The sequence below is a fragment of the Planococcus citri genome, chromosome 3 (assembly GCF_950023065.1).
Source record: "Planococcus citri chromosome 3, ihPlaCitr1.1, whole genome shotgun sequence".
NCBI lineage: Eukaryota > Metazoa > Arthropoda > Insecta > Hemiptera > Pseudococcidae > Planococcus > Planococcus citri.
In genome coordinates, this window is record NC_088679.1 from 58,136,402 (window position 1) to 58,164,386 (window position 27,985).

The 27,985-nt window shown below is 34.2% G+C and overlaps 1 protein-coding gene across 4 annotated transcripts in view; it reads right to left on the reverse strand.

Moving 5' to 3' along the window:
• The window catches only part of LOC135841343 (dipeptidase 1-like), a 705,386-nt gene that overhangs the window by 495,895 nt on the left and 181,506 nt on the right, over positions 1–27,985 (reverse strand). For 3 of the 4 annotated variants that reach the window (XM_065358264.1, XM_065358262.1, XM_065358263.1), the window contains exon 2: positions 24,117–24,366. In XM_065358264.1, the coding sequence (XP_065214336.1) occupies positions 24,117–24,329 (213 nt within the window). In that variant the 5' untranslated portion in view covers positions 24,330–24,366. Of the gene's footprint in view, positions 1–24,116; positions 24,367–27,985 lie in introns of those variants that run through there. The other variant, XM_065358266.1, reaches the window with a different exon arrangement.

Sequence of the window (27,985 nt, forward strand, 5' to 3'; positions counted from 1 at the left end):
TTAGTTTTCACTTAAATATTTACGAACTCATTTTGATGAAAATTAGCACGTCCAATTCTTCAAAGTAAAATACATACGCATTTCTGGTAAAAAAATTTAAAAATCAGCTGAAATGCGGATCCCATTCCCAGATCACATTTATTTAGGTCTCCTAAACCGTAAAGATTTTATACCTAGAAAATGGCCCTTTTCAAGGGCATTGTGTTCTGAAAGAAGCACATGAAATGTTCATGTGCTCATCAAATCGGTTCAGTAGCCCACCTTCAAAACTGCAAGAGACAAAAACAAAACCAATGGCGTGACGATCGTTGGACTAACTCTGCAGGAAAAATCTATTCGGACTTTTGATTTCGTTGACAACCAAACATCAACTTCCACAATTTTAAACCTCGTAATAACAGAGAAAAATGGATGGCCGAAACAGTGTTGTGTAGCAAAATTTCAAAATAAATTGGTACCTAGATAATTAGTCATCCAGAGTATCATTAGCATTAGTACGCATAGTTAAATATATTTCAAGTTTCTATGTAAGTAATTTTTTTTTTTTTTAGCAATCAGACCGTTTGAAAGGTACCTTATTCTGGAACAAAAATTGGTATCATAAATGAGCGATTCAAAGCGGATATGTCAAACCTCGTAGGGGTACTGTAAAAAGTGCCAAAAAATGTTTACCAAATCAAGTGGGAGACCTTCACTTTGAGTTGTAAATCACTCAAAAAGAATTTAGCTCTAAAACTAGTCCCGAAATATCCGAGACCACTTCCTAAAGTTTTACTGAGCAACAAAAAATTCGCAAATCGCTTATTGTTGGATAAATTTGTGTTTTGGAAATTCTTTTCTCCTGAAATATGTATTTCTCATTGATAAAGTCAAACATCGAAAGATATAACTTCCAAAACTGGAGAAATATTTTGAAATGCAGTGATTCCAATTTTCATGAATATTATTAAAATTTTCAAAAAATCGTAAAAACTTAAGATTATTGAATTTTCTCGGTTTTTTGAAATTCGCAATAATGACCACAACATTGACACCTCTGTATTCCAGAACATTTTTCCAGTTGCAGAAATGATATCTTTCGATGTTTTAGAATAATTAATCCAATATATTTGGGTACAAAAAATTTCCAAAACCCGAATATATATCTAAAAATAAGTCAACACTTTCAACACTTTCAACCGTTCGATGGAACTCTGAAAATGGTCTTGTATTTTGGTAGTACCTAATGGCTTATGATCAACGATTTGACGCAGAGTCTCAAATACCTAATACATAATTGAAACTGCGCCATTTTCCCTAAAGCGAGAGAGCGAAAAAAGTGATTTTTCGAAAATTCCTCGCTCTTTGAGAACACATCCCTCCCCCCAGAAGACACCTCAGGAATTAAAATTTTTTCTGATAAATTTTCAACTCAAAATGAAGCTTTTTAAATAAAATCAAATTCGATAAGCCTTCTTCAGCCTTGATTTATAATTTTGAAAACAGTTTTCAACTTGCATCAGAATACTAAAGTATGTGAACATGAAGATGCACACGATTAGATCAAAGCTGGAAAAAGCGCATCAAAGTTCGATTTTCAGAAAATTTCTTCTGTAAAATTTCTTACCAGAAAAAATTGAATTCACCTCCAAAATCAACCAGTTTAGCGAGAAACGACAGTCCTTGCACTCTCAAAAGCAAATTTCACACTCTATAACTCTAGTGAGGTATTTTAATTTTTTCAGTAGTATGCTCAATACAATTTTCACAGAAATGTTCAGACACACGAAAATATGTAGTCATTTCTTGAGTAGTCGTACTTTCACGAACTTATGTCTATTCTGCTTAAAAATTTTGGATGATTTTAATACACGAATATCTTCTAGTTGTGAGCTTGGATGGGAAGTTGTGTGCCTTGAAGATTCATCCTAATTAGAATCTTTGATTTATGAATTGAAGTGAATTTTCAATCCCGGTCAATTTGAAATGAAACTAGTTCCGATTTCCTTTTATTTTAACAAGCCACCAGATATTTGCTGATTGCAAGAGAGTTTTTGCATTTGCCTTTTGCTTATTGGCTGCTATAATGCTTTAGATGTGCTTTTAAATGTTTTTTCTTTCCAACAACTCTTGATGGCATGATCAACATAATCTCACCTCAGACATTTACCATCAATTCGAAAATTGATTTTTCTGAATTCATCATTTCACTACTTGTTGATAGATAGAAGCCCGATTTTCCATAAAATTGAATTCAAAAAATAATTTATTACTGTTTAAAAATTACGTAAAAATTTCACGGGCGCAAACAACTGCTGGTTCCTTCTTCAAATTCGGCGCTAAAATATCATTGCGAAGCAATAATAAAATCCTGAATCTCTAATTGGCTAAAAATTGAAATACTATTCGCTGATTGGCTAAAAGTTGAATTGAGAATTCGTGAAAAAGTGAAAACAATATAAGTTTCCTCGCTCATGGGACAAAAGCTATAATAATCGGAAAAAACTAAAATTTTCGGGAATCTTTGACAATAGGGTTCATTAAAGTGTACCTTATTTCGCAAATTTGACATTTTCCACCTCCCTCCCACTCCTCAAAGTTGTTTCCTCGGGTGAGAAACTAAATTCTTCATTTTTTATTTGTCCGCTATCTGCAAAAAAGCAATATCGGTAGCCCCCCCACAATTGAAAAAATCTAAAAAATGATCTATTCATCAAATCCTCTTCTCGAGAAAAAATTTTCGGCAGCTCTTCTAATCATATGTATTAGCCCCTTGGTAAGAGGCTCTGAGTTGAAAAAATCAGAAAAAGTTTTTTTGAAAATGGTTCATTTCTCGTATGCTTTAAATAATCATCTTTTCAAGAAAAACTCTCCCTCAAAAGTTCACAAATAGCTTTTTTGTGATTGAAAATATGACCTATCTAAGTGTCCATCTACTTTTTTTTTGTCACAGAAGCGTCATTGTACGTAAGTGCACTCGCCCTTTTAATTATAGAAATGGAAAACAATAAAGTAAGTCAAATCAAAATATCAATTATCTACATCTGTGAACTTTTTCAGCGATGCTATTGCACAATAAAATGTTATGAAGTGCAGGTCACGCACCTAATATTAAAAGTAGAAAGTAAGAAAAATCTCGAAAAACTCTGAGCTAATTTGTGAAAATCGCATCGATCATTCCGATAGTAATTTTTCAAAAAATATTCATCGATCTTTTCCAAGACGAATACGACAAAAATGTCAGGAACTGGTCAACGACAGGAATAAAGGAGAAAAGGGTGTGAAATTGATATTCCAAAAAACAAATTGTACAGTAATAATGAAAATAATTCTGATTCACAATCTGCTATACAGCCTCAGAGCCATATTTCCAATTATTCAGCATCTCCTTGCAGGGTATCCAGGTAGAAACAATTCCACTGTCAAACACGCTGCGTTATGATACGATGAACTGCTTGCTGCAGGGCTGAATTTAATCGTTTCAGCGAGCACAGCAGTACCTCTACCTATACAGATACACGAGTACATTGTGATACTTTACATTCATGCTGACGCCGAAATGTGGAAAACTGTGTGAAAATGAGAAAAAAATCAATGCTTTCGAATGTTTTCCATAAAATGGGTTAGGTACATTATGCATCACACACGAAGGTATTCTCTCTCTTGGACACACACAACACAACATATAAGTGAATGATTTTCGAACCATGTGAAATAAATCATCTCGCGAAATGAAATTTCACGCAGTTATCCACGCCTAGTTTTAATTTAACCAGAAAATCGTCGAGCTGAAACCATAATACGATGTTAAAGGACAAGCAAGTGAGAGACAGCATGGGACGAAACAGACACGAGCACGAGGTAATCGTCAAAATACAATTATTCGAACACAGTATCCAAAAAACAAAAAAAAAAAGGAGCTTCGCTGCGGCTCTTTCTCTCTCTCTATCTCTCTCGCTCTCAGCGGAGCACACTATGGAGAGTATGAAAACCGCGGTCGTTGCACAATCGTAATACAGTAATATAGGGGAAAAAAGTGAAAAATAATAAAAAAATTTCACTTACGTGACAAGAATACAAATCTGGTATTGTTTCAGAAACGTCATGCGTTTAAGTGAACAAAGAAAAGAAGGGAAGTTGCCGACTTTGAATAGATTTTATTATCATGTATTTTTTTACATTTCCGCCATGTTTAATTCGCGCTGCGCTGGGCCGCATTGTACATACGATGAAGTAGAGAAATGGCTCACAGGGGTTAAATTCACGTTTTTTTAAAAGAAAATGAGAAAGGATTAAAAATATTCGATGGAATTATTTATTATTTACGATTAATCGGAGAACGGTGCCAGGTTGCGGAGAAAAAGGTGAAAAACACAGAAGAGTTTTTCAGCGGGAATTTTTTTTATTCTCACAAGTCGTAAGAATATAGAGGACTTGCAGTAGCACAGGTAATCTTTTTTTATTACCTGCTTTCGTAACAATGGCTGGAAACGATTTTAACAAAGCTCCTTTTACATTGTCGAGCGAATAATGATGAAAATAAATCACTTTTAAAGTGTTGCAGTGTTAAGCGTCAAGAGTAATGAATATAACTCGACGTTAATATCGAACAATTGTTATTTTAATTTCATGTTACTCGAAATGTCGCCCAGGTAAGATTAATTGGTTTCATTTTTCGACTAGGTACTTACAATTTTCAACTGGTAAGATGATTCGAGTATAGAGAGTATAGAACTTGAGAAGAGTTCGAAGAAAGAATAAGGTAAGGCCCATCTGTTGGAAAATTCCATGTTTTATGGGAAATTTTAAACACGGTTTTACTATGGGTAACTTAATAACGTAGTTTGTGCGAATGCGAGTTTAATATGTATGGGGATAATTTAACATCGGTTTCGTGATTAAATCGTACGCTAATTAATGTTAAAATTCGGCTAATTTGTTTACCATGTAATGTTGTGTATGGTTAACTATTCTCCGAATCGAATGGTTTATCGTGCCGTTCGATGCTTTTAGGTGATATATTTTTTCGAATTTTGTGAGATGGTTGATTGGATTATTGGTTTAATGGTTCAACTATCGGACCTTAGAATCACGAAATAAATACCATGGAAACTACATTTATGTCCATTAAGTATAGGTACAGATGAAAAAAAATTACGATAAATTGCGGTTCATACTCAAGTGCTGTTACGAACGCAACTAACACCTTTGTTTTTTCGCAATGGTGAAAATTTAAATATTGTAGGTTATTTTATGGAGAAGTTCTTGATGAGCAACATCGATGAAGATGATGCATCAGAGAAGCCAACACGTGTTTTACAAGCGTTGAATTCTTTTAATTTTGATTCTCTAGCAGCAGAAGTCAACGCAAAATTTACAGCAAATAGAATTGACTTGTGAGCGCGACTTCCATAGATAGGTACTAGGCCTTATAATCAAGGGTACTAGGTAGGTTCACTTTTTTCATAGTTATCTCAAGTTAGTCACTAAACGTCAGGTACTAGGGATAAATTAAATAGTCAAATTTTTCCTTAAATTCAACAAATCCCAGCGAAAAAATCATAATTCAATGCCAAAAAGGACGTGTTCAAAAATCCTGAGTTTCGTGACATCTTTTTCAGAAATCCCTAAAATTATGAACCAATTTTAGGCTCAAAATTCTTCATGAATGCTTAAAAAACATTTTCATGAGAATATTTGATTTTCTCACGAAATTTCAACCTATTTTGATAGGCCACAACGCATATCCTCAAAAATACCAAAACTCATAACTCAAGTTTCGGCTTTAAATTTTCCAAAAATGCTTGAAAAAATAGTCTGACTGCGATTTTTGATGTTTTACCAAAATTTAGACTCAATTTTGGGATTGAAATGATTTAAAATTCTCAAAAAACCGATTCGTGGAAATATTCAATTTTCTAGCAAAATTTTGACCTATTAGGAAGCGAAGCTCATTTTCAAAAAAAATTGTTGGGCTCAAAAATCGTGAAATAACTTTGTATAACCCAGTTCATTTCTACACGATATTCAAGGTAAGTAATCATTTTGTGTTAAATTTGACTAAAAATTCACACTGAAGGGACACTGGCGTCCCATGGTGCAACTAGCAATCTGAAGTAAAGATATATTTGGGTTCAAGGGAAATTCCCAGAACCCATAACACATTTTTTTTGGCGTCGGGGCCATCTTGACAGTCAGGGGGTTTCACATACCCCCCCCCCAATCGAATTGTGCATATGGGAAAATCTAAAATATGTAATACCCATTTTCGGACCTTCTACAGATTCACATTAAGTCAAAATGAAATAAAATTATTACTAGGTCGCAAAAATGCAAGCGAAATTTGATTTATGGAGCCCTTTTGACAGTTGAACTGTAGAAGCTGACAGTTAACCTACCAGATTTACGAATAACGAATCACAGAAATGTTTTCTCATACTTCATACTACTTCACCACCATTAAAAAAAAATTTCCAGACAACTGCAGCTGGATTCGTGAACAAACAACGAATCAAAATACCCTGAAGAACACGTTTTCGCTCTCAATTGGTCCTCAGGATATTCAGACTCGCTAAAACGAATCTAGGATTTTTGTTTCCCAAAAGAAGTTTTAATGGTGAAAAAGTACTACCTAAGGAGTTAAGAGGATTATTCCTCTCCTTTGAAATACGAGTCACCAAACGCCTCTTTTAACGACTCCTGTACCTATCTGAATGTAGAGAAAGACCTACCTCGCCTCGGAGGCCGATTTGACCCTTCGAAATAGGTAAGTTCACTTTTTTCATAGTTATCTTAGTCACTAAACATCATCAGGTACTAGGGATAAAAGGCAATTTTCCCCTAAATTTAACAAAGCCCAGCCAAAAAATCATAATGTGATGCCAAAAAAGAAGTGTTTAAAAATCTTAAATTTCATGACATCTTTATCAGAAATCCTTAAAATTATGAACCAATTCTGGGCTCAACATTTTTTTGAAATTTTCCAAAAATGCTCAAAAGAATATTCTAACTGCGATTTTTGATGCTCAAAAAAAACATTTGTAGAAGAAATACTCGATTCTTTAGCGAAATTTTGACCTGTTTTGATAGAACGCGAAGCTCATTTTCAAAAAAAAAAATTTGGACTCAACAATTTTCAAAAACGCTTGAAAAACATTTTGATGACAATTTGACTTTTTCGCGTAATTTCAGCTATTCTGATATGTCTCAACATTATTTTTGAATAATTCTACAACCAGTTCATTTCTAGATGATATTCAAGGGAGCGCGACTTTAAAATTCAACAGCGCCTTATTGTGCAAGTACCAAGCGTCGGTTTTACGGAAATAGCGTGGTTAACTCAATGATGCCAGGGTAAGTCATCATTTGTGTTAAATTTGACCAACAATTCACACTGAAGGGGCACTGGCGTCCCATATGGTGCAACTAGCAAGCTGAAGTAAAGATATATTTGGGTTCAAGGGAAATTCCCAGAACCCATCAAACATTTTTTTGGCGTCGCGGCCATCTTGACAGTCAGGGGTTCTCGCATCCCCCCTCTCCATCGAATTGTGCATCTGGGAAAATCTAAAATATGTGATACCTATTTTCGAACCTTCTACAGATTCTTATGAGTCAAAATTAAATTAAATTATTACTAGGTCGCAAAACCGCATGAGAGATTTGATTTATGGAGTCCTTCTGACAGTTGTACTGCAGACCATTATAAAAACATATAAACATTTTAAAAATCCGGCCAACACTGGAAATCTGAAAATTGGAGCTACTCTTCTTTTCAAAATCATCCAAGTTGCGAATAACGAATCACAGAAATGTTTTCTCATAAATGTACTTCATACTACTTCACCACCATTAAAACTTCTTTTAGGTACTTGACAAAAATCCTGGATTTGTGTGCAACGAATCAAAATACCCCGATGAACACTTTTTTCGCTCTTATTTGGTCCTCGGGATAATCTGACCTGCTAAAACGAATCCAGGATTTCTGTTTCTTCAAAGAAGTTTTAATGGTGAAAAAGTATCATAGAGTTGAACAATCATAATTACGTATCATGATCCGCCAATTTCCAAGTGATTGGTAGGTCAATGTAGATGATTGTGAAAAAAAGAGCTGCTCTTATTTTCAAATTTTCAATAATGATTCTCTATTTTTAAGATGTTCATTCGTGATGAAAAATTGAACCTTGAAATCAATTCAAAAGATAACAATTGAAGGTCGAAATGACTGGAGACATTTTTCACTAGAAATTTGATTCTAAGTTTCATATTTTTTCTCTAATTCGTGCGAAGGTACATAAAAGAAGCATTTACCATCAAAAGAAATTATAGGCCAGTTGTTAACTCACAGCACGTAAGTAATTTAATTTTTTCAATTTTCATCTATTTAGGGTATATTGGCAAGTATGTAGGATAGAAAGGTCGAAACCTACAGAAGGCACATTTGTGGGTGCCTAACGATTTTAGGAGCCGAAGTTCAACCTTCTACGTATAACATGATATCAAGTAGGGTTAAAGTCCGCTTCAAGGGCAAGAAAACGCGACAAAAGGGGTTGAAAATTGACTCATGTGCCCTACAAAGAACTGAAATGGGGTACAACACTGAAAACTCCCGAAAAGAATATTTTTAGCACTCGATCGAAATTGGATGAAATTTGAATAATGGGCCTATGAACTATGTACACCTGAAGATTTAGAATTCACGTGCTCAATGCGCACCAAAACTGATAAAAATGGCATATATATCCTGTAAAAACGATTTGTATTGTTTATTAACCAATATATACTGTTTTCATATCCTATTTCCATTTTTTTCCTATATTTTTTTTAAAAAAAACATAGGGTCTCATATTAGGACCACTTTTTTTTTTGGTCGAAATTGCAAATTTTTTTTGATCGAAAAAAAATCGTATAATTTTTGTTTTTTTTTTTTCAAATCAACACAGGGGGGTTGTAGATTGGAGTATTGAGTACATTTTAGTGGAAACAGAATTAAAAAATATGCAATAGGTTCGGAGTAATACAGGTTCTACAAAAAGGTTCCCATATTAGGGCAGGTTACCTTACTTATTCTGGACCAAAAATGCCTAAAAAAAGAACTACAAGGCTGAAAAGTGTACAAATTGTCAATAAAAATCGTTTTTCTTGTTTGTCATTCATTTATTTTCATTTTTACCAGCATTTTATCATGTTTTGAGCGTGGTATGGGTAAATACTAGAGAAAAATATTTTTATCGTTTTTGAAAATTCATTTCATCGAAATTTTTACTAGTAGGTAGTAGGTGCCTCATACTTATTACCCGCAGATTTTTGGAATGTTCGATTTGAATTTTTTTTTAAAGATAATTTAACATAGTTACAAAAATTTGTTCGTACTCGAAGTAAGTAATTATTTTACTCGTCTTTCAATACAAATCATTTCGAAGACATTTGCTTACATTCAACACGATTATCTATCCCCACTCGAGCAAACATATCACCTGGCTGAAATTCACTATCGAAATTTCACCAAGAACGACGACACTACTCTCATGATGACATCAATCAAACAAACCTTTCGGTTCAAATCTTCAACACGTTCCTCGTTTATGGAATTCATCCATTCGTTCTCAAATAAAAGCAGTAGCACAACGAATACAATGCTACAAAATTAGTGGACCTTCATTTATCTCTGAACAGATATTTTCATAATGTCGTATACACTTCATAAACGTGTTTCTGGCCAAGTTTATGCTACAAGAAAAGGTACACTATTCGCGCCTTATTTCGCCATCGCAGTGTAATCCGAATGCGAATACATTTACACTACACGAGACCAGCGATGATGAATGAATTAGAGAGCACTGCGTGTACAACACCATGTCTCACAGTCGGATACAAAATAGCTTGTGTTATTTCGTTGTTGTCTTAGCACAAATCGAGGGGTATTTTGAATTGATGGGGTGAATTCCATTCATTCTAGATAATTTTCTGCTTCCTCTCGTACTCTTGATATCTACAAAAAAAGCTTTGGAATTGGACAAGAGATATAATTTGAATACTTACAGCATTTCAGAACTGTAAATTATATGTAGGTACCTACCTACTGATCTTTACCATTTATTTGTCGCGTATAAAACCTAGATACAAATACCAACTTACTCTTAGTAATTTACCATACACATTCTTCAAGAGTTAAAATACTTATCGTACAATTAAAAAAGCTCGAAGGTTCAATCTGGTGACACCCCCTTACCCCATCTCACCATCAAATCACTGTTAAAATATACACAAAAGGTACGTTATTTCGTCCAATGTTTTAAAATTATTCGCCAGCTCAAAAATACAACGAAACAAAGTCAATAACACTTCCAGACGAAAATTATGTAACGTCTTTGTAATTAGCTTTTTTCGGCAAAGAGTTTAAAGTTGTAAACAAGCGCGGTGAAAACAATGCTAAGCGATATTCTGCAACATTTAACGTAGGTATAATAAGAAACTAGCATTTATGCCGGCTTTAATTTCGCGACGAAAATTTTTCGTTCAACGTTGGTATTTCACTTAAGCTCCCTGTTTAAGTATAGGTAAGAGAATCGCGGAATAAGAAGGAAAAAAAGTAGGTAATATAAAATTCAACGAATTTAATGACCGGCGAAAAATACCGTTGAATGTGAAAAAATAACCTTTTAGGCGATTAATTCGCGTCGAATCGAGGTGGATTCTAGACATGAAAAAAATATTAATCAAGTCGAAAGTATTCGACGAAATATTCTAATTTAAAAATCGACTCGAATAATGCAAGATTCGCGAGCTGGAGTTACACGCGACCGTATAATTCCAGTTTTTCCAACATCGCGTAACACGCTGCGACCCGACCGACGGAGGAGGAAAAAATTGCGAAACAATTCAATTTTAACCTAACCCAAATAATCAAAAACCATTTTAGTCTTGTAACATCCGCGTGTACATGCGAGAACAGCGACAGAGAAAGAGGAAAAAAGGAGTAAAAAATAGTATTAAACGTTGTTCTCACACACGAGGAAGAGAGCAAAGAGGGTGGAAAAAACTATACTGGAACTGATTTTTTGATTACTTTCTGATGTCAGTTTAATTGGCTCGTGTCGTACGAATTGCTAAAAGGTTGCAGCGGTGTAACCTTTGGCAGACATCGTGGTTTTTGTACTAAACTTGTGGCTATATTTATCGTTGTGGGGGCGGTACAATTTTGGACAATGTTTTACAACACACTATTTGAGTATTTAAACTCGATACTGGTGCAAAAAATCGAAAAATGCACTGCAGTCCCTGAAATTTATACAGGTAATATATTTTTGAATGGAGGAATGCTTCTCCAATTTAGCATTATCCATTTTAAATGAAGTGGCAGGAAGTCATGCCACGTGCCGCCTGCATTAGACAATACGTTTCGTTTGATGCACTTCTCGCAGATACTGTGTGTGTTGTCCTAGCGAAAGATAAGTTAACTTATAAGTAACAGCATATTTGATGTGCATGAAAAAAGACCATTTCAGTTGAACTTTTTTAAAAATTCCATTTTTCAAATTGATTTTTTAAAATGAAAATTCAACTTTTAGTGATTTTATTAATTGGGTATGATGGCATGTCGCAGTATTCAAACAATTTGTATCCTTAACGCAAGGAAACGTACGGCTGAATATGTTTTGGTCATACGTTCATGAAGTTCAAGATTCTTTTCAATAATTTAAACATTAAAAATATTATAATTTCATGTAAATTTTGGAGAATATACAGGGTGTTCCAATCTAGTTTCACAAGCCTGCATGACATGATGGTATTGATGGTACTCAGTGAGCGATTGTTTTAGTATGTACTCGTGTAGTGCATCTTCAAAATTGAAGGGACTGCATTCAAATTTTTGTCTACTGGTCCTGCAAGTCCTGCAGAAGTCCTGTTTTTGCCGAGGAAAATCGTCTTACTAAAATTGTACATCAATTGAATATGTTTCTTTAGAATATTAATTGTAAATTGTATATTCAGATCAAGATATCGAGTATCAGCGCTTAGAAGAGATTAGAGGACAACGCGAAGACGAGATCAGACGAGAACGCGAAGAAGAGATGAGACGAAAACGCGAAGAAAAGATGAGACGAAAATACGAAGAAGAGATTACACGAAGGAGCGAAGAAGAATTAGTATTTGAGAAGAATTCGAGAAAGTCGAACTGAATTTTAAAAACAATATGTTGTTCCTCGCGGGCTTCAATCATGCAAAAGCCATTCTTCTATACCCCAAGTATTGACGCTAAATTATACTTTGGTAAGTATTACATACAATGTAATGTCTAAAAAATTATATTGAGAGCTCCATTTCTTTTCGATTAAGGCAACATGTTTGAAAACGTGAATTTTCATATGTACCAGTAATCGTCAGAAAACCTTCAATATCATATTTTTCAGATTAATAAATACCTAGGAGGTTGTCAAAAATGATTTTTTTAAAGAGGCAAAAGCTATCATTACAAATTGGTTCCAAAATGACCATTTTCTGGCCTCCAGGGGCTCCCAAAGTAGTGAATAAAAAAAAAATTTAAGAACCACCAAGTACGCTTGAAGAAATGCTTTCAAAAAAAGTTTTTGAAAATATTATGGAAGGTAAGTTTCCTATTTTCGACCCTCGGAGACAGAAATAGGGAGGGTTTCAATTATTGGAAAATTTTGGAACCATCATTTTGAACCTACCCCTTTTAAACCCCGCTAAATAGCTTTTTACAATTCTTCAGTATCTGAAAGACCACCATATTTTACCAAATTTTGAGCACAATAAAATTTTTCGCTAGTACTCAAAAATCCAATTTTTCAATTTTTAGCCCTTTTTTTTTTAGAGCTAACCACTTTATGCACCCATAAAAAAAAGTGTTTATACCTATGCATAATTTTCCAAATAAATTGAAAAGTTTACATTTTTGAAACACCTAACAAAAGTGCTCGATGATTTTACATTTGACTCTTCCTGTACTTTCATAATTGAGCTTTTTTGGGTCAAATTATGATATTTACTTCGTTGAAATCGTGAAGACGGGATTCTAACGTTTTTTCGAAACGTAAAATCTCAGAATTTTCACCCAAAAAAGCTCAATTATGAAAGTTACAAAAAAAAAATCAAATACATATAAAATTATCGAGACTTTCTGGTGTGTTTCAAATGTAAATTATTCAATTTATTTGAAAAAATATGCATAAACGCCTTTTTTTAGGGATGTCTGAAGGAGCTTAATTAAACTTTTTTGTACAGAAAGACTGCCGGCAGTGGGCGAAACAATGCGTTCCCTGCCAAAAAGCCAAAGTTTCGCGACACACTCGTTCTCCACTTGGTGATTTTCAAAAGGTGCCTCGTTTTAACCATATCCATGTGGACATTGTCGGCCCTTTGCCTCCCTCACGTGGTAAAGAGTATCTTCTCACAGTGATTGACAGAACTTCACTGTGGCCAGAGGCATATCCGCTGAGTCACATCACCGCTGAGGCAGTTGGAGAATCAATAGCACGCGAGTGGGTACCTAGATTTGGAGTACCGGCAACCATCACCACAGATCAAGGCCGTCAGTTCGAATCGGACTTATTTACGAAGATGTCCGCAGTTCTTGGCTCAAATCGCATACGCACGACAGCCTACCACCCCCAGGCCAATGGAAAGGTCGAAAGGTGGCATCTAGAACACTCAAGGCTGCGGTGATGGCGCATCAGACTACTGCCTGGATGGACATTTTACCAGCAGTCCTACTTGGTCTTTGCTCAACAATCAACAGTGAACTTGAGGTGTCTCCAGCTCAACTTACATTCGGTGCTGAACTCCGTTTACCAGGAGATTTTATTACAGACACACCTGAGCTGAGCAACGCGACAGAGTTTGTGAAGAAGCTGCAGTCAGCGTTACAGAGCGTTGGAAAAGCATTCAGACGACACGGAGATACTCCTATTTTCGTGCCAAAAGCTTTAGACACGTGTACACACGTTTTCCTACGTGTCGAAACCCAACGCGCTTCACTCATTCCACCATATACAGGACCACATTGCGTAATTCGTCGTAAGGACAAAGCGATTGAAGTAGAGGTCAATGGAAAAGCTGTTCTGGTGTCAATAGATCGCCTAAAACCTGCGTACTTAGCGCCTGTAGCAGTCACCAATCAATTAAGGAGTCAGATCGAGGATACAGTCAAACCTGAACCTACTCAGAATCCTGAAGCTGAGAAAAGTTGTCCAAAACGCAAAGTCCGTTTTAAAGGCGTTTATACTCGATGAATTGTATTCACGAAAATTTTTAAACGTGTAACATTCTAGTCATTTTGTACATACTCTTGTTTTTTTCAATTTTTTTACAATTTTTATTTTTTCCGCTATTTTGTGTTTTTTTCAATGTACAAATTTTATTCATTTTATTGTTTAATGTATTTTACTATTTATTGTATCACGAGTCCCTCGCTTAGGGGGGAGTACTGTGGCGGTTCGGTTGCGGTTTTGCGCCGTAACCTAGCGGCATGTTTATCTGCGCCAAATGCGCGCGCCGCTCGCCTAGCTGAACGTTTCATAGCTGAGTACTCGATGTATTACGTACAACGTTATTCCATTTTTATCTCTCTCGCTCGTTGTACATTTTATTGTGTGATTAAAAATACGTTATAATTTCACGTCCGTGTTGGCTTTTATTTTACCAAAGCAAAACTTGTATTTATTGGGTACAAAAACCCCAAATTTTTCATCTAGATAATGGAATATATACCTCAAAACGTTACGTTTGGAGCAAATCACAGGTTTCTAGTTTTCCAGGGGTTCCGAAAATATCGAAATTACGAAAAATTGGAAAATTGGATTTTTGAATACCAGCGCAAAATTTTACTGAGCTGAAAATTTGACAGAATGGAGATCTAAAAATTGTCAGTATTTTTCAATTTTTGAAAATGATGAAAAAATTTGCGTTCTTTGGGTACCATTATCATTGGTTTGGCAAGTTGTGCTCATTTGTCATAAATATGGTAGAGTTTTGAAAGTCAATCTCTGTAGGCTATATCGATCATGGCGCAAAAAAATATGATAAAAAATGGCATGTGACTGTTATCAATTTTGTTTATGTATTGAACTTGAATAACGAGAAAATTTTATGCAAATTGAAAATGAAATGTAGTACCTTTTTACCTACATTCATCGTAACTGAATTTAATTTAATTTTATTCATTTTGTTGTTTTGAATCGAAAAAATGTCAAGGCTAATAAATAACTACAATAGCAGTCAGAGTCATCCTATGTTAGTTAAGTTGATGAATTGAAACACCAAATACAATCAATGTGCAATGTATTTCAAATATGTAAATTTTTGCATAAGATATGATCGACGTTAAATGCTACAACACTTTATAAACGTGCTTAATAATCACTAGTTCTGGAAAAATAATACATCAAAGTAAGTATATTATTTAAAAATTTGATGTTTCAGTATTTAATAAGTAAGTAGGTACTTAAGTATAATAGTAGTCACCTTATGTTGGTCAAGTTGATGAATTGAAACAGCAATACAATTGACTTGTGATGAATTTTAAATAAATTTCAACTGGCAAAATATCCAATTTGACGTGAATATTGAAACTATTTTTTTCATTTAAATGTGTAAAATGATTGAATATCAGTAACTAGATAAAATCATTGTGTTGTCCTTTTTTTTTTCATTTTTAATTACACAGCAGGTGGCAATTTTTTTATCAATTGTAGGTAGGTAGTCAGATAGGTATCTGTACAACGGGTACCTATAAACGAAACCTGACATGAACCTATACCTCCGACTTTTTGTAGAAGAAATGAAAGATCTTCATCAACATGGCATACGTAGAACAATAGATAATACCATAGTTAAAGTACATGCCATTGTTGGAGTGTGTGATTCAGTCGCCAGACCAACCCTACAAAGCATTTCACAGTTCAATGGTAAATATGGCTGTACCTACTGCCTCCAAGAAGGTGTGCAGAGTGAAAATAATACTCGTATTTATCCAGAATTGAGCTCCGAGCCTGTTTGTAATTTAACGCAACATTTAAGGGATGCTGAAACTGCTGTTGTCGAAGATAAAATTATTAATGGTGTCAAAGGACCCTCCGTACTTCTCATGCTGCCAAATTTTGATATAACAAAATGCTTTTCACCTGATTATATGCATTCTGTTCTTCTAGGAGTAGTTCGAATGTTCATTGACGAATGGTTTGATTCATCCAACCATAACGAAGCGTGGTATCTAGGTGGTAAATTGCTACCTATTTTTGACAAAAGGTTGTTGCATATTAAACCACCCTGTGAAATAAGCAGACCTCCGCGTTCAATTCAATCTCGGAAAAAGTGGAAGGCTAGTGAGCTACGGAGTTTTCTCCTTTATTATTCATTCCCTTGTTTGAATGGTTTACTGCCAGATGAGTATGTTCGTCATTGGTCTTCTTTAATATACAGCATACGAATATTTCTATCTCTTTCGATTACAGACGAAGATTGGAGAAGTGCATCTGAAGCTTTGTGTCATTTTGTGTGCAATATAGAAAATTTGTACTCAGAAAACTTCTAAAATTTAACGTTCACTTGCTTCTACATGTCCCAACCTGGGTACACCAATTTGGAGCTCTCTGGGCAGCTTCGTGCTTCCCCTTTGAGCATTTTAATGGCATTCTTAACAGACTGTTCGTTAATGCTCAAGGAGTACAGCAGCAAATTTGTAAGCAGTATTTGCGCTTTAAAAAGCTCACAAAAATATCCAAAGACCTATATTCTGCTCGTAATAAGAATCGTATACATCCGCTATCTTCCAGTAAACTACTATTTTTCCGTTTTTTGAATGATGACAATGACGATGAAGATGACACCACTACTGTTGATAATGATGAAGATTATGATGAATGTGACAAATTTTTCACAAGTAGTAGATATCGAAAAGAAACCCTCAGCTCACGCACAAAACAGCTGATTCAAAGTATATTGGGCTCAGATACAATTGTTGAAAATACAGTTACAGTATTCTAATTTTGTAGGATAAGAGGAATGTCACTGCATTCAAGTGATTATTGCGATTTGAAGAAAAGGAGCAATAGCACGGTGGAATTAAAAGATAGAACTATTGTTATCGTGACTAAAATTATAAAAGTTTCATGGAAAAGTAGAGCTGAGCCTGATGTTTTGAAACAAAATATTTTGATGCAAGTCGTTCCATGTGATCATTTAAATGGGAAAAATTCTGTAAGACTAAATAAATATATTGGGCCAATCTTGAAGCAGCACACAGTATTAAATGATGATGAATTTTCACGTATTATTATACTACCTGCCATGACAGTTAAGAAATGTATTTCCTTTTGCACATATGATGATGGTTATGAACGTAATTTATTTATTTTATCCTTGGTAAACCATTTAGAAAATGGTTGGTAATGTAATAATTGATAGGTACTTCTATAAATCTATGTACATGTTCTTTGTTGTTATTTTAATTTCTATTAAAAAATAAAAATCTTGAAAAATCTGAACGCTATGGTTAATTACCATTGGTAAATGTGTGGTAAGAATGATTACCACTGGGAAATGTTCACCAGTGGCAGTATACCACTGGATTCAAATAGATTCACTGGATAACCATTGGTGCGACCAATGGTGTAACTAATTACCAGTGGGAAAGCAATACCACTGATGGAAACCACTGGTTTACCACTGGTTTACCAGTAGTTTTCTCTTTTACAACTGGTGTTTTTTCGCGTGGGTACAAATTTTTCGTTTTTTTTTTTTTCAAATTTTTGATAACAACACTTACTCCAATTATTTGTCATCGTCAACCAATCATATACGTAATTACAAGACTGAACACTTTTTTTCAATAATTGAGTATTTTCTGTTAATATTTGTCTTAAAAAATGCGTTGGCAGAAGAGAATGCAACCCACAATACACCTATGTCTTTGCAGAACGTCTTGCCTATGTAATCATGTACTTGTTTATTTTTTTATGGTGTTAGTAGGTATAATCGACATCCGCCATCTTGGTTGTCTCGCGATTGTTTACATTTTGTTATCAGAGATTGTAGTTAATTGAATTTGAACCAATATTACAATTTTGAAATAATTATACCTATTGTGTAATTAAACTTATGAATCTCGCGGTATTTTAAAATAGAATAAATATGTATGTGAGAAGTTGAACAATGGGCAAACCTAAATTGATGAAATGTGTGTTAAATAAAATGAACGTTTGCGGTAATTCGCACTTGACCCACCGTTTTAAAGTGATTTCCAGAGATCACAAAAAAAGACGATGATGGGGTGTAGCTTGTGGATTGGAATTCGTAGACGTGAAGACGACTCAGAAATTGTGTTATGTAGGTGACATTCAATAATGCTTATTGGTGGTGTAACTGATAGTGAGTGCAACGGATATTGGTACATTGAAATCAATTTTTAGGATCATTCGCCTATTGTTCAACCTTTCACATATTTATTCTATTTTAAAATACCGAGAGATTCAACCATTTAATTACACAATAATTATTTCGAAATCGTGATATTGGTTCAAATTTAATTTGCCATCTCTGATAGGACAATGTAGAAAACAATTGCGAGATAACCAAAATGGCGGACGTCGATTATACATGGATTTTTTTAGATATGGAGTGCTAGCGGCCCATAAGGCTAACGTACAGCAATTTCATTGTTTCCCAAGTATTTATCTGGGTGATATTTGGAAGCTACGTCCATCATGCTTCCATAAAATGTAATGATCGGGAGCTTCTTCATATAATATTGCTATCGTTTCATTTTTTAGAACGAATTAGTAAATCCACAAGCTTCAGTCAATCCTGAGCAACTGCGTGTGTTTTGAAGATCCATGGGTTTAAGAAACGATAAATTAAAAAGGTTACAGTTGATATCTGATTGGACCCTCGGATCATTACAGCAATCAATATACAGAACCCACGTGCTGTGTTTCAGAAATATTTTCAAGAAAGATTTCACCTCAATGTAAGGCTCGAAGTTGTTGCTGGAACTCTCATCGGTCCACATTTCTTGGAGGGAACTCTGAATGCGGTCAAATACCATCGATTCCTTCGTGATACGTTACCAACTTTATTGGAAGACCACTTGACATTAGGTACATAAGTACAAGGGGATACCTGATCTATCAACACGATGGAGCTCCGGCTCGGGTGAGCTGGTCATTGTCACATTATTTTTGAATAATCGATTCACACCTGGGCCTCCTGGGCCTGTGTGGATAGGGAATAACAGTAATGAATTCAGGTGGCCTGTCAGGTCACCTGACATGACACCTCTCGATTTTTTGATATGAGGAAAACTGAAAGAGTTCGCGTACGACGAGGAAATAGAGTGTAAACCAGTTCCGAGAGAATATTTTGGATGGATGTCATTTTATAAGAGGAGGAGAAAGAGTATTGCGTGAAACAACAAATTCAGTAATCACAAGGACAAGGCCTTTGCCATGAAAATTTGGGAGGACATTTTCAAAATTATTTGTAAGTAGTTAAATTTCGCTTATGATAGCCATGAATAAATTTGTTCGTATCCATATGTATTAAATATAGCCAGAGAGTTGAACTTTTGAGGTCATCTACACTTTTGATATGGGATGAAGCTTCAATGGCTCGAAAAGAACAGATAGAAACTCTAAATCGAACTTTACAGGACTTTATGAAAAATCATAAAATTTTTGGAGGGAAATTGCTGGGTATTTCCGTCAAATTCCTCCAGTTATTAAATATGGAACAAGGCAGGATGTAATCTTGTTGCTAAAATTCACAAATTAATAAATCAAAATAGGTACCTGTCATTCAAGTTATATTTACAGAAGAATGAAAAAAATTGAAACGTACAGAAAAATGCCCGAGTCTGTTGGGATCTCAATGACCACAACTTTCTAAAAAAAAACCCACTCTGAAATTCAATCGGCCTCAACTTTGAAATCATCGCGGGAACCATATGATTTTTTACTCACTTTTGAAGTAAATTTTATCCCCTTTTCAATGGTGCATGAATTTTTGAAATCTGCATAAGGGCTCACTCATAAATGAGAATTTTTTTCGATGGAAAACTGTCACAAAAACTGAGAACCTTGTCACTGTTTTTAACCGAGAAAATCCGTATTTATGAGTGAGTCCTTATGCGGATTTAAGAAATTCATACAGCACTGTAAAGAGGAAGAAATTCTCTTTAAAGTCAAGTATAAAGTCATGTGGTTTTCAAAGTTTTTGCAGTGACTATTTTCAGAGAACTGCCAAATCATTTCTGAATTTTATGGGCAGTAAGTAGGTAATATTTCATTTTCTCGACACAAATTTCGAGCAGAATACTCTACTTCTTAGAATTTCTTTAAACCACCTAGACACGATAACTGATTTAGCATCACCAATGCTCATATTCTCTTCATCTCATCATGTTAATGTAAATCCGTTAATAGCTTATTCATAATAATAACTATTATTTCGGGAATCAACCTGGGAATTAATAAGCACATCACAAAAACCTTGTCATATCCGTAGCACAGGATTGAAAAGAATCTCTCGTACGTATAATAAATTCATCCCAGCGTGTTATTTTTTTGCTCAAGTATAAGTGTAAAGCTAGCAAAAAGTAGTCAAGAGCTTCTACATAAAAAAGTACACACACTCGTATATGTAGAACGAAGAACGTTTCGCTAGAATGAACATTTTCAGTATTACCTCTACTATGTATCTACCTCTACACATAGCACGCCAGCTAAAAACATAATCCTCATGGCACATGGGCAAAAACATTTACCTACGGTTAATATCACATTTTTATACGCGACAGAGTAAAAAAAAGAAGAAAAAAATACTCCACTCACAGATTACCTGGGCTGGATTAGGTTTTATACTCTGGTAGCATTAAGGCTAGTGGTATACGCGCATCTTTACGAAGAAAATTTCCTATTGCCAAGTATACGTGTAATTTTTATCACCCTAATTACCGCAACAACGTTTACAATACGAACAACTTATTATACAGGGTTTAAAAGTAGCACTTTTTTATCTCGAATATACGTACGTACATAGGATCGAGAGTAATGTTGGAAAGGAAATTACATGTACAGATTACCTAAAAAACCGACGCGAAATTTGTTTGTAAAAGCGCCAAATTTTCGCGTGAACTATTTCTTTAAATAAGGGTAGTTTGGCCGCAATGCAGTCGCGCGTTTCGCGCTTGTGTAGTTCACGAGTTTTCTGTGTGTATAAGTAATGTATAGAATATTATGAAGATGATAGAATATGTGTGCAGTAGGCAAAAACTATGCTGTTTTGTAAAATGGACCGACACGGCGACATTATTTCGCCCAGTGGTGTTAAAAATTTACTAGTGTGAAGACTAGATGTAATTCTAACATATTTCATTTGAATAGCTTGTATGTAGTTGACAATTGCAGACAAGGGATATATGAATTGTCGTCATCATCATTCACATAGGTTTTCCAAGTTTCAAACTTGTAAAAAGACGCACAATCTTAATGAGATGATCTTAAGTAAATTATGTGAGGATAGTTTAGATATTTTCAAGTAAGTAATTTCGACATTTTTTTAATTCTTCAACGTCTGATAGAAGTTCAACCGATGAATTTCATGAATTTTCACAAGAGAAGTTGCACTGAACAATCAGGTTGTGATCTTCGAAGAAAAACTGTTTGAGTAATCTGCACTCATTTTGAAAATTTTGAATTTTTCTACATTTTCTCCAAAAGATTACGTTTATTCCCAAAGCCAAATTTATAGCTGCAAAAGAAAACAAAAAGCCAAGTTGATAGAAATTTGCTGTAAAATTTCATCAGTTTAAAATTTTTTCATGATTTTCTCACTTTTTTTTCTAGAAGACCTACACAAGAAAAATATAACGCTCCAAAACTTAAAAAATTTCAATCCTTTTTTTCAACAACTTCGAAGATCAAAAAGAATATTTTTTGCATCGCAACAAAATTGGGATAAAATAAAAGAATAAATGGGAGTTTCAAATTTGATCAAATTTCATGTTGGGATTACAATTTTTTTTTAAAAAAACAAGGTATAAAAATTGACATTTTTAAACATTAACAAAATTTTAACGTTTTTGAATTCAAATTTCACTGTGAATGAAAAATCATTTAAAAAAATATTACGAGACTTTCAAATATAAAAGGTAATTGAAAATTGGTCGGAATTCCATTTTGGAATTAAAGAGAAATTGAGATGCAAGTTTCTCAAAAATTCAAATTCCAAAACTAATTACATATAGGTAGTATTAGGTACCTATGTAAAAAATATCGAAGATTCAAATTGATAATAATGTTTTCCACACAAGATGCATACGACAGAAAACATCTGGTATGAAATTTTTCGGTTCAAGAATCCTGATACTGCATTGAAAGAGCATCAGTTTTTATACTTCAATTTCCTGAACTTTCAAAATAAAATTAGATCAAAATCGAAAACTCTTGCATTACCTATTTGATCCAATTTTATACAAATTTTGTCGAGATGTAAGCAGTTTTCCTTAATGAGCTGTTGAAGCAAAAAATATGCGGAATGAAATTTTGCGTTTTTAAACATTAAATTTTTCTTTTGCAGGTTGTACATATGAGAAAATTTAGATACACAATCGAAAAGGTTTTCAGCTGATAACAACTTGGCTTCTTGTTTCCGTCTGCTAAGCTGTACCACCGAATTTTGGTTTGGGAAATCAACATAAAATTTCAGAAAGAAAAATAAAGACAGACCTGAGTTTCCAAAACAAACGATCACTCAAATTCAATTATTTTTTACAAATATTACAATTTGATTGTTAAGTCCCACTCCTCTCATGAAAATTCTTAAAATTGATCGGTTGAACTTCTCTCAGACGTTTAAGAGCTGTGTTTTCTTCATTCAAACAGTCACACTTGACCAATAGAAATTTTCAAATGACTGTTAAAATGTAATTTCTGCTTAAAATAAGATGTTAGTAGTAACATTTTTCAAGAAAAATGAAACATTTGTAAAAAGTCATCCAATAATTACGAACAATCATTTTTCCATTCACGTCTTTGGAGTTCGATGTACACGTACAATTTTTTTATAGAGTGAGTAAGTAATTTTTTTCAAAGCCTTTCGAAAACTGGTTCGAATTTCGAAAAAAACACATGAAAAATGGAGGCTTGGCACATGCGTTTTTGCCCCTCTAATTGAAATTTTTAAAAATCCATGCAGGAAATGCAACATGTTCATGTTAAAACCTAAAACAACGCGCATATACTTGAGGTCTGCAAAGAAAACTGGAATGACACTGAGGCATGCAATTTGGGAAAGCTTTCAAAGAATACACCATATTTATAAGAACCAAATCTTTTATGGACATGGAAAGTTTTTTTCAAGTGATTTCGCTCCATAAGTCTCACAATATGGCAGATTGGTAGCAGTTGCCTCGATTCGCCCATTTTTTTTATTTTTAGGAAATTCTCTAGGCATATTTCAAAAATATCACGGTTTTTAATGAACAATAACGAAATTCAAGTTTTGAAAACGGTTCAAGAATTACGATTATAAATGGTCGATTGGTTACAGCTGCGTATACATACAATATCTCAGATTACACTACCAGTTCGTGAATGCATTATCACTACCTAGTCAATAGTGATAACCAATGCACTCAATCAAAAGTAAGCAATTATTTTTATTTTTACAATGTGCCAATTGTTTCGCGGTTCAGCAGTTACCACGCTATTTCATTCGATTATTCTTACTAAAATCATCATACATTACGTAAAAGACAGCCAAATGCTCACTTGAACGCAGGTATAAAGAGGGGGTGTGATGATGATCATAACGTTCTTCAATTTTAAAATTTGCAATCAATTCGGTTGTATTTATTATTTCGTCCAATTAAAGGCGCTAGAACGCTATAAAAATTTCAATCGATCAACCTCTTTGCTTTTAAAGCAGGACTGAAATTACATAAGACCTTATCTAGGCACCTTCCAACTCTCAATCTGTCTCCAATATTCAACGAGTCACAAGTCACCCGGATGAGGCAATCCCCAATACCTCAAAACATCGGTCATTACGAGTAAAATTCGTAAGATCAGCAATCCTTCCAATAACGATAATTGGTAAAATGTACAAAATCATCTTACCTGATAATCTAAATAATTGCCATATCCGAGATGGTTACAGGTGCAAGGGCAGTGTTGAATATGATACTGCAAATCCACATCGATATCGTAAGCGACCTCGTAATTAGCGCGATCTGCTGTAGAAGAAGAAGGATCCCAATGTTGAACCCAACGAGTCGGTGAAGTACTGCTCTCAACGGTTCTAGGTCTTTCTCTTTCGACTTCTCTGTTCATGTTATTCGAAAGGATCCATTTTCATACATGGTTCGGTCTGCAACATAAAACAGGCTATTTTTTTTCTTCTCTATCTCAACAAAACAACAACCACGATGCCAAGTCCACCACTTGGCTATGCGAAAACGGGTTAAAGGGGTTAAAAAAATTCAAAACCTGAATCTTGAATAATTCATTATTTCAGCCAGTTGTATAAAAAAAGCCAATTTTCGAGTAGCTCGCGAGAAAAGAGCCTATATTGTTTTAAAACACTTCTCACACATTAAAATACAAATGAATAATTTAACGGCACGATGAGAATTCATTTAAACCAGCATATCTCGTACGGATTTTTTCTCCTTTACGTCTTCTTATTCTTTTTTTTCTCGTCTTGGACGAGTATTTAAAAAATCAACTTTAGCTTGCAACGTTACAACCGTGTGCAAATAATGAACCGAACACATCTTGTTGCGAGTAAAAATTAAAAACTCGTATAAAAACTTTTCCAACTGGGGTATTTTTTATTCGTTCGATACTCATATTGAGCATGGACGTAAAATTCCTGTACTTAATCAGAAACCGAGCTTAAAAATTCAATAAAAATATACTTATTCGATGAACGAAGGGTTCTTGGAATTGTTTTAATGATATTTCGAGAGTTTAATTTGCAGGTAGGTAACAGTTACTTATTCAGAATAATAAAAAAAATACCACTTCTTCGTTTATAATGAAAAAACATTCGTAGGTTTTGATGCCAGGTTCGCCATCAGAACTCTAAGCAATACAGTATTATTGGAGTTTTCAACCTTATCACATGTTTCTAATAACTCAAAAATCATGGAAAAAATTCAGATCATGTTGTCAGAGGTTGAGAAAGCAAAACGAAAATAGGCTATAGCTCAATCTCAACATTGTAGGTATCAGAGGTAAAAAGAGATTTATTCAACTAGGGAGTGAAAGACCTGATTCATCACGAACTTTGAGGTTTATTAGCCGAAAAATCGTCGAAAGACATTTTTGCTCCTGGGTTGAATAAAATATTTTTCGTTGGTATTTCTTTCATTCAGAGCTGGTGTGGGAGCATGTTTGACAGGTTTATTAGTCTTAATTGATGTCGCAGAAGTACCGTCTTCAAACGTTTCGCCGTTTTGTACCATGTTCGACCCAAGATATTTCAACTTGAATTTTTATTGAGAATATGTACCAAAAAAATGATTGCAATTACTGTTTCAATGAACATTTTGTAAACACTTTATCATCTTTTCAGCCTTCCTTGTTTTTAGTCATATTTTCGTATTTATTTCTAAGCAAAAAATCAGTGAAAAAAGCACACATGGAATCAAAACTCACATTTGCCCAGATTTTTTCCTGGAATCTTTTTCATCATTACAGCCACTAAGTGTGATATGTTTTGCATACTCGGTTATAACAAGGAAATTGCTGTCAAAGTTTTTGTTGGTAGTTTATGGCAAAACAAGCCATCAGCTAAACGCTGATTGCAAAATAGTTTTTGCACGTTGGTTAATGGTTCTAAAATTTTGTTAAAAAATGATCAATTGAAAATAAAATTGAATTCAAAATATTTATTTACCTTTTTCATCTATTAATGAAAAGTCTCATTTTTACGAAAACTATTCAACATTTGGACAGTCGTAACGAAAAAATCTGGTTTGATCTTTGTAGCAATGAGTATCAGGACTCCACAATAAATTCAGTTGACACGAATAGTTCAGCTGTCATAATTAAATTTAAATGAAAAATTCAACAATTCGCGATTTTTACGAATACCAAACAAGTTACTTATTTCTTATTTATGGCATTTGACTGATAACGTATGTTCGATTCGAGTTTGAAATGCAATGTAAACAAAACAAAAACAGCCAACAATTTTTCAATAATTTTTAATTGATATTCGCTGATTGGCTATTTATTGAAATAATTACACTTTTTATGGGTGTAACAACATATGAAAATTACAAAAAATGGTTCACATGAAGAGGGGGGGGGCTGATGAAATTCATTTATTGTTATTTCAGAAAAGGCATATTTTCTCAAAAAAAGGAGGGGCTAAGGGACTGAAACTTTCCAAACAGAAGTTTCTTGATGAATTTATGATACCACCTTCCATGCAAATATCAACCTGAAATTCTATAAAATATATTCAAAATTTCCAAGTCCACGGACATTCAAGACTATCCGTTTTTTTTTTCATCTTCGTCATTTTTAAATTGTAGTTCTATTTGAGACACCTTAGGGTGAATATCTCATAAGCTTTATTTAAAATGCCTAGTAAGTAGTAATGCATTCTCAAGACGCTGAAGAAGCTGAGGCCATCCGCGCCAATCAAGCACGCATGATCTCGAATCTGCAAGAAAAATCCGTGCTGGTATAAAATTCGAAGGTGCCAAATTTGTAATACCAAAGAAAACTGTAAAATCTTCACAATCTCAATCAGCTCCGTTAGTTAATTCCAGTCAGAAACAAGTCCACAAGTATCTCTGTACCAGAAGAATCCAAACAAAATGAACAGCCTCGCAAAGAAAAAGATATCAACAACAAAATTAAGAGTTCCTCCAATTTTTCTGGCTGATAGAAACATTAAGGAACTAACTTAACTAGTAGATAACTGATCTGGGTTTAGAAGATTACGATGCAAAAGTATTTGGCAAGAGAATAAGAATTTGCTTATCTTCACTTGATGACTACCATGCACTAACAAAATTTTTTGACACCAACAATTGGCAGTACCATACATTTCAAAACCAAGTTAACCATCTGTCTGTGGTCATCAAAGATGATATTGAAAATGAATTGATTGACAAAGCTATACCTGTTATTTGTTTACATCGCCTCTTCAACAAAAGTAAAGAACCTCTGCCAATATCTGCCCTTACAACCAAAGATGATGAAGATGGAAAACAAATCTTCGCTTTGAAAAGAATTTACCACATATTAATTCGAGTTGAACCTCAAAAGAAGCCTGATATTGTGCAATGTACGAATTGCCATGCCAAGAACTCGGCTATTCCAGGAATTATTGTTGAAAACCTCCTAAGTTTGTAAAATGCGCAGAAAATCATCTAACTTCTGATTTCCTCATGGAAGACTGCCTCAACCAAAATTTTAAATTAAACTTGTTAAACAAAATGCTGATGAGCCATTATGCTAGTATAAGGATAAAGGACATCAATTTAGAGTCAAGGCTTTGTTAAGCATATACATTTATACATATAAGTTGTTCCAGGATGCAGGTAAAATTCTTCCTCATGCAATTTTTTTCATCAATTGTTAGGGAATTTGAGAACTTCATTACACAAATGTCCCAATCAATCAGACGTCTTGAAGAACCAAAAAATTCAAGTTATAGCTTTTGGCTCTTGATGAAAAAATGGTAAGGCTTTAGCTTTGCTTTCAAAATTGATACCACTGATGTAGCTGGATTTTGGCTAGCTTTTAGCTGTGATGAAATGATGAAATACTGCCTTTCTGAGTGAAAAATTGAAATGAAAAAATATGGAGAAATTCAAAATTTAAGTTGATTTGAAGTTGCTGTTGTTCATCAAAACAAGCCATCAGATATTCGCTGATTGCAAGATGGTTTTTGGATTTGCTTTCACCATATTGGTTGATGGTTGCATTGGTTACCAAGTTCGCTTTTAAATACATATAAACTTCAA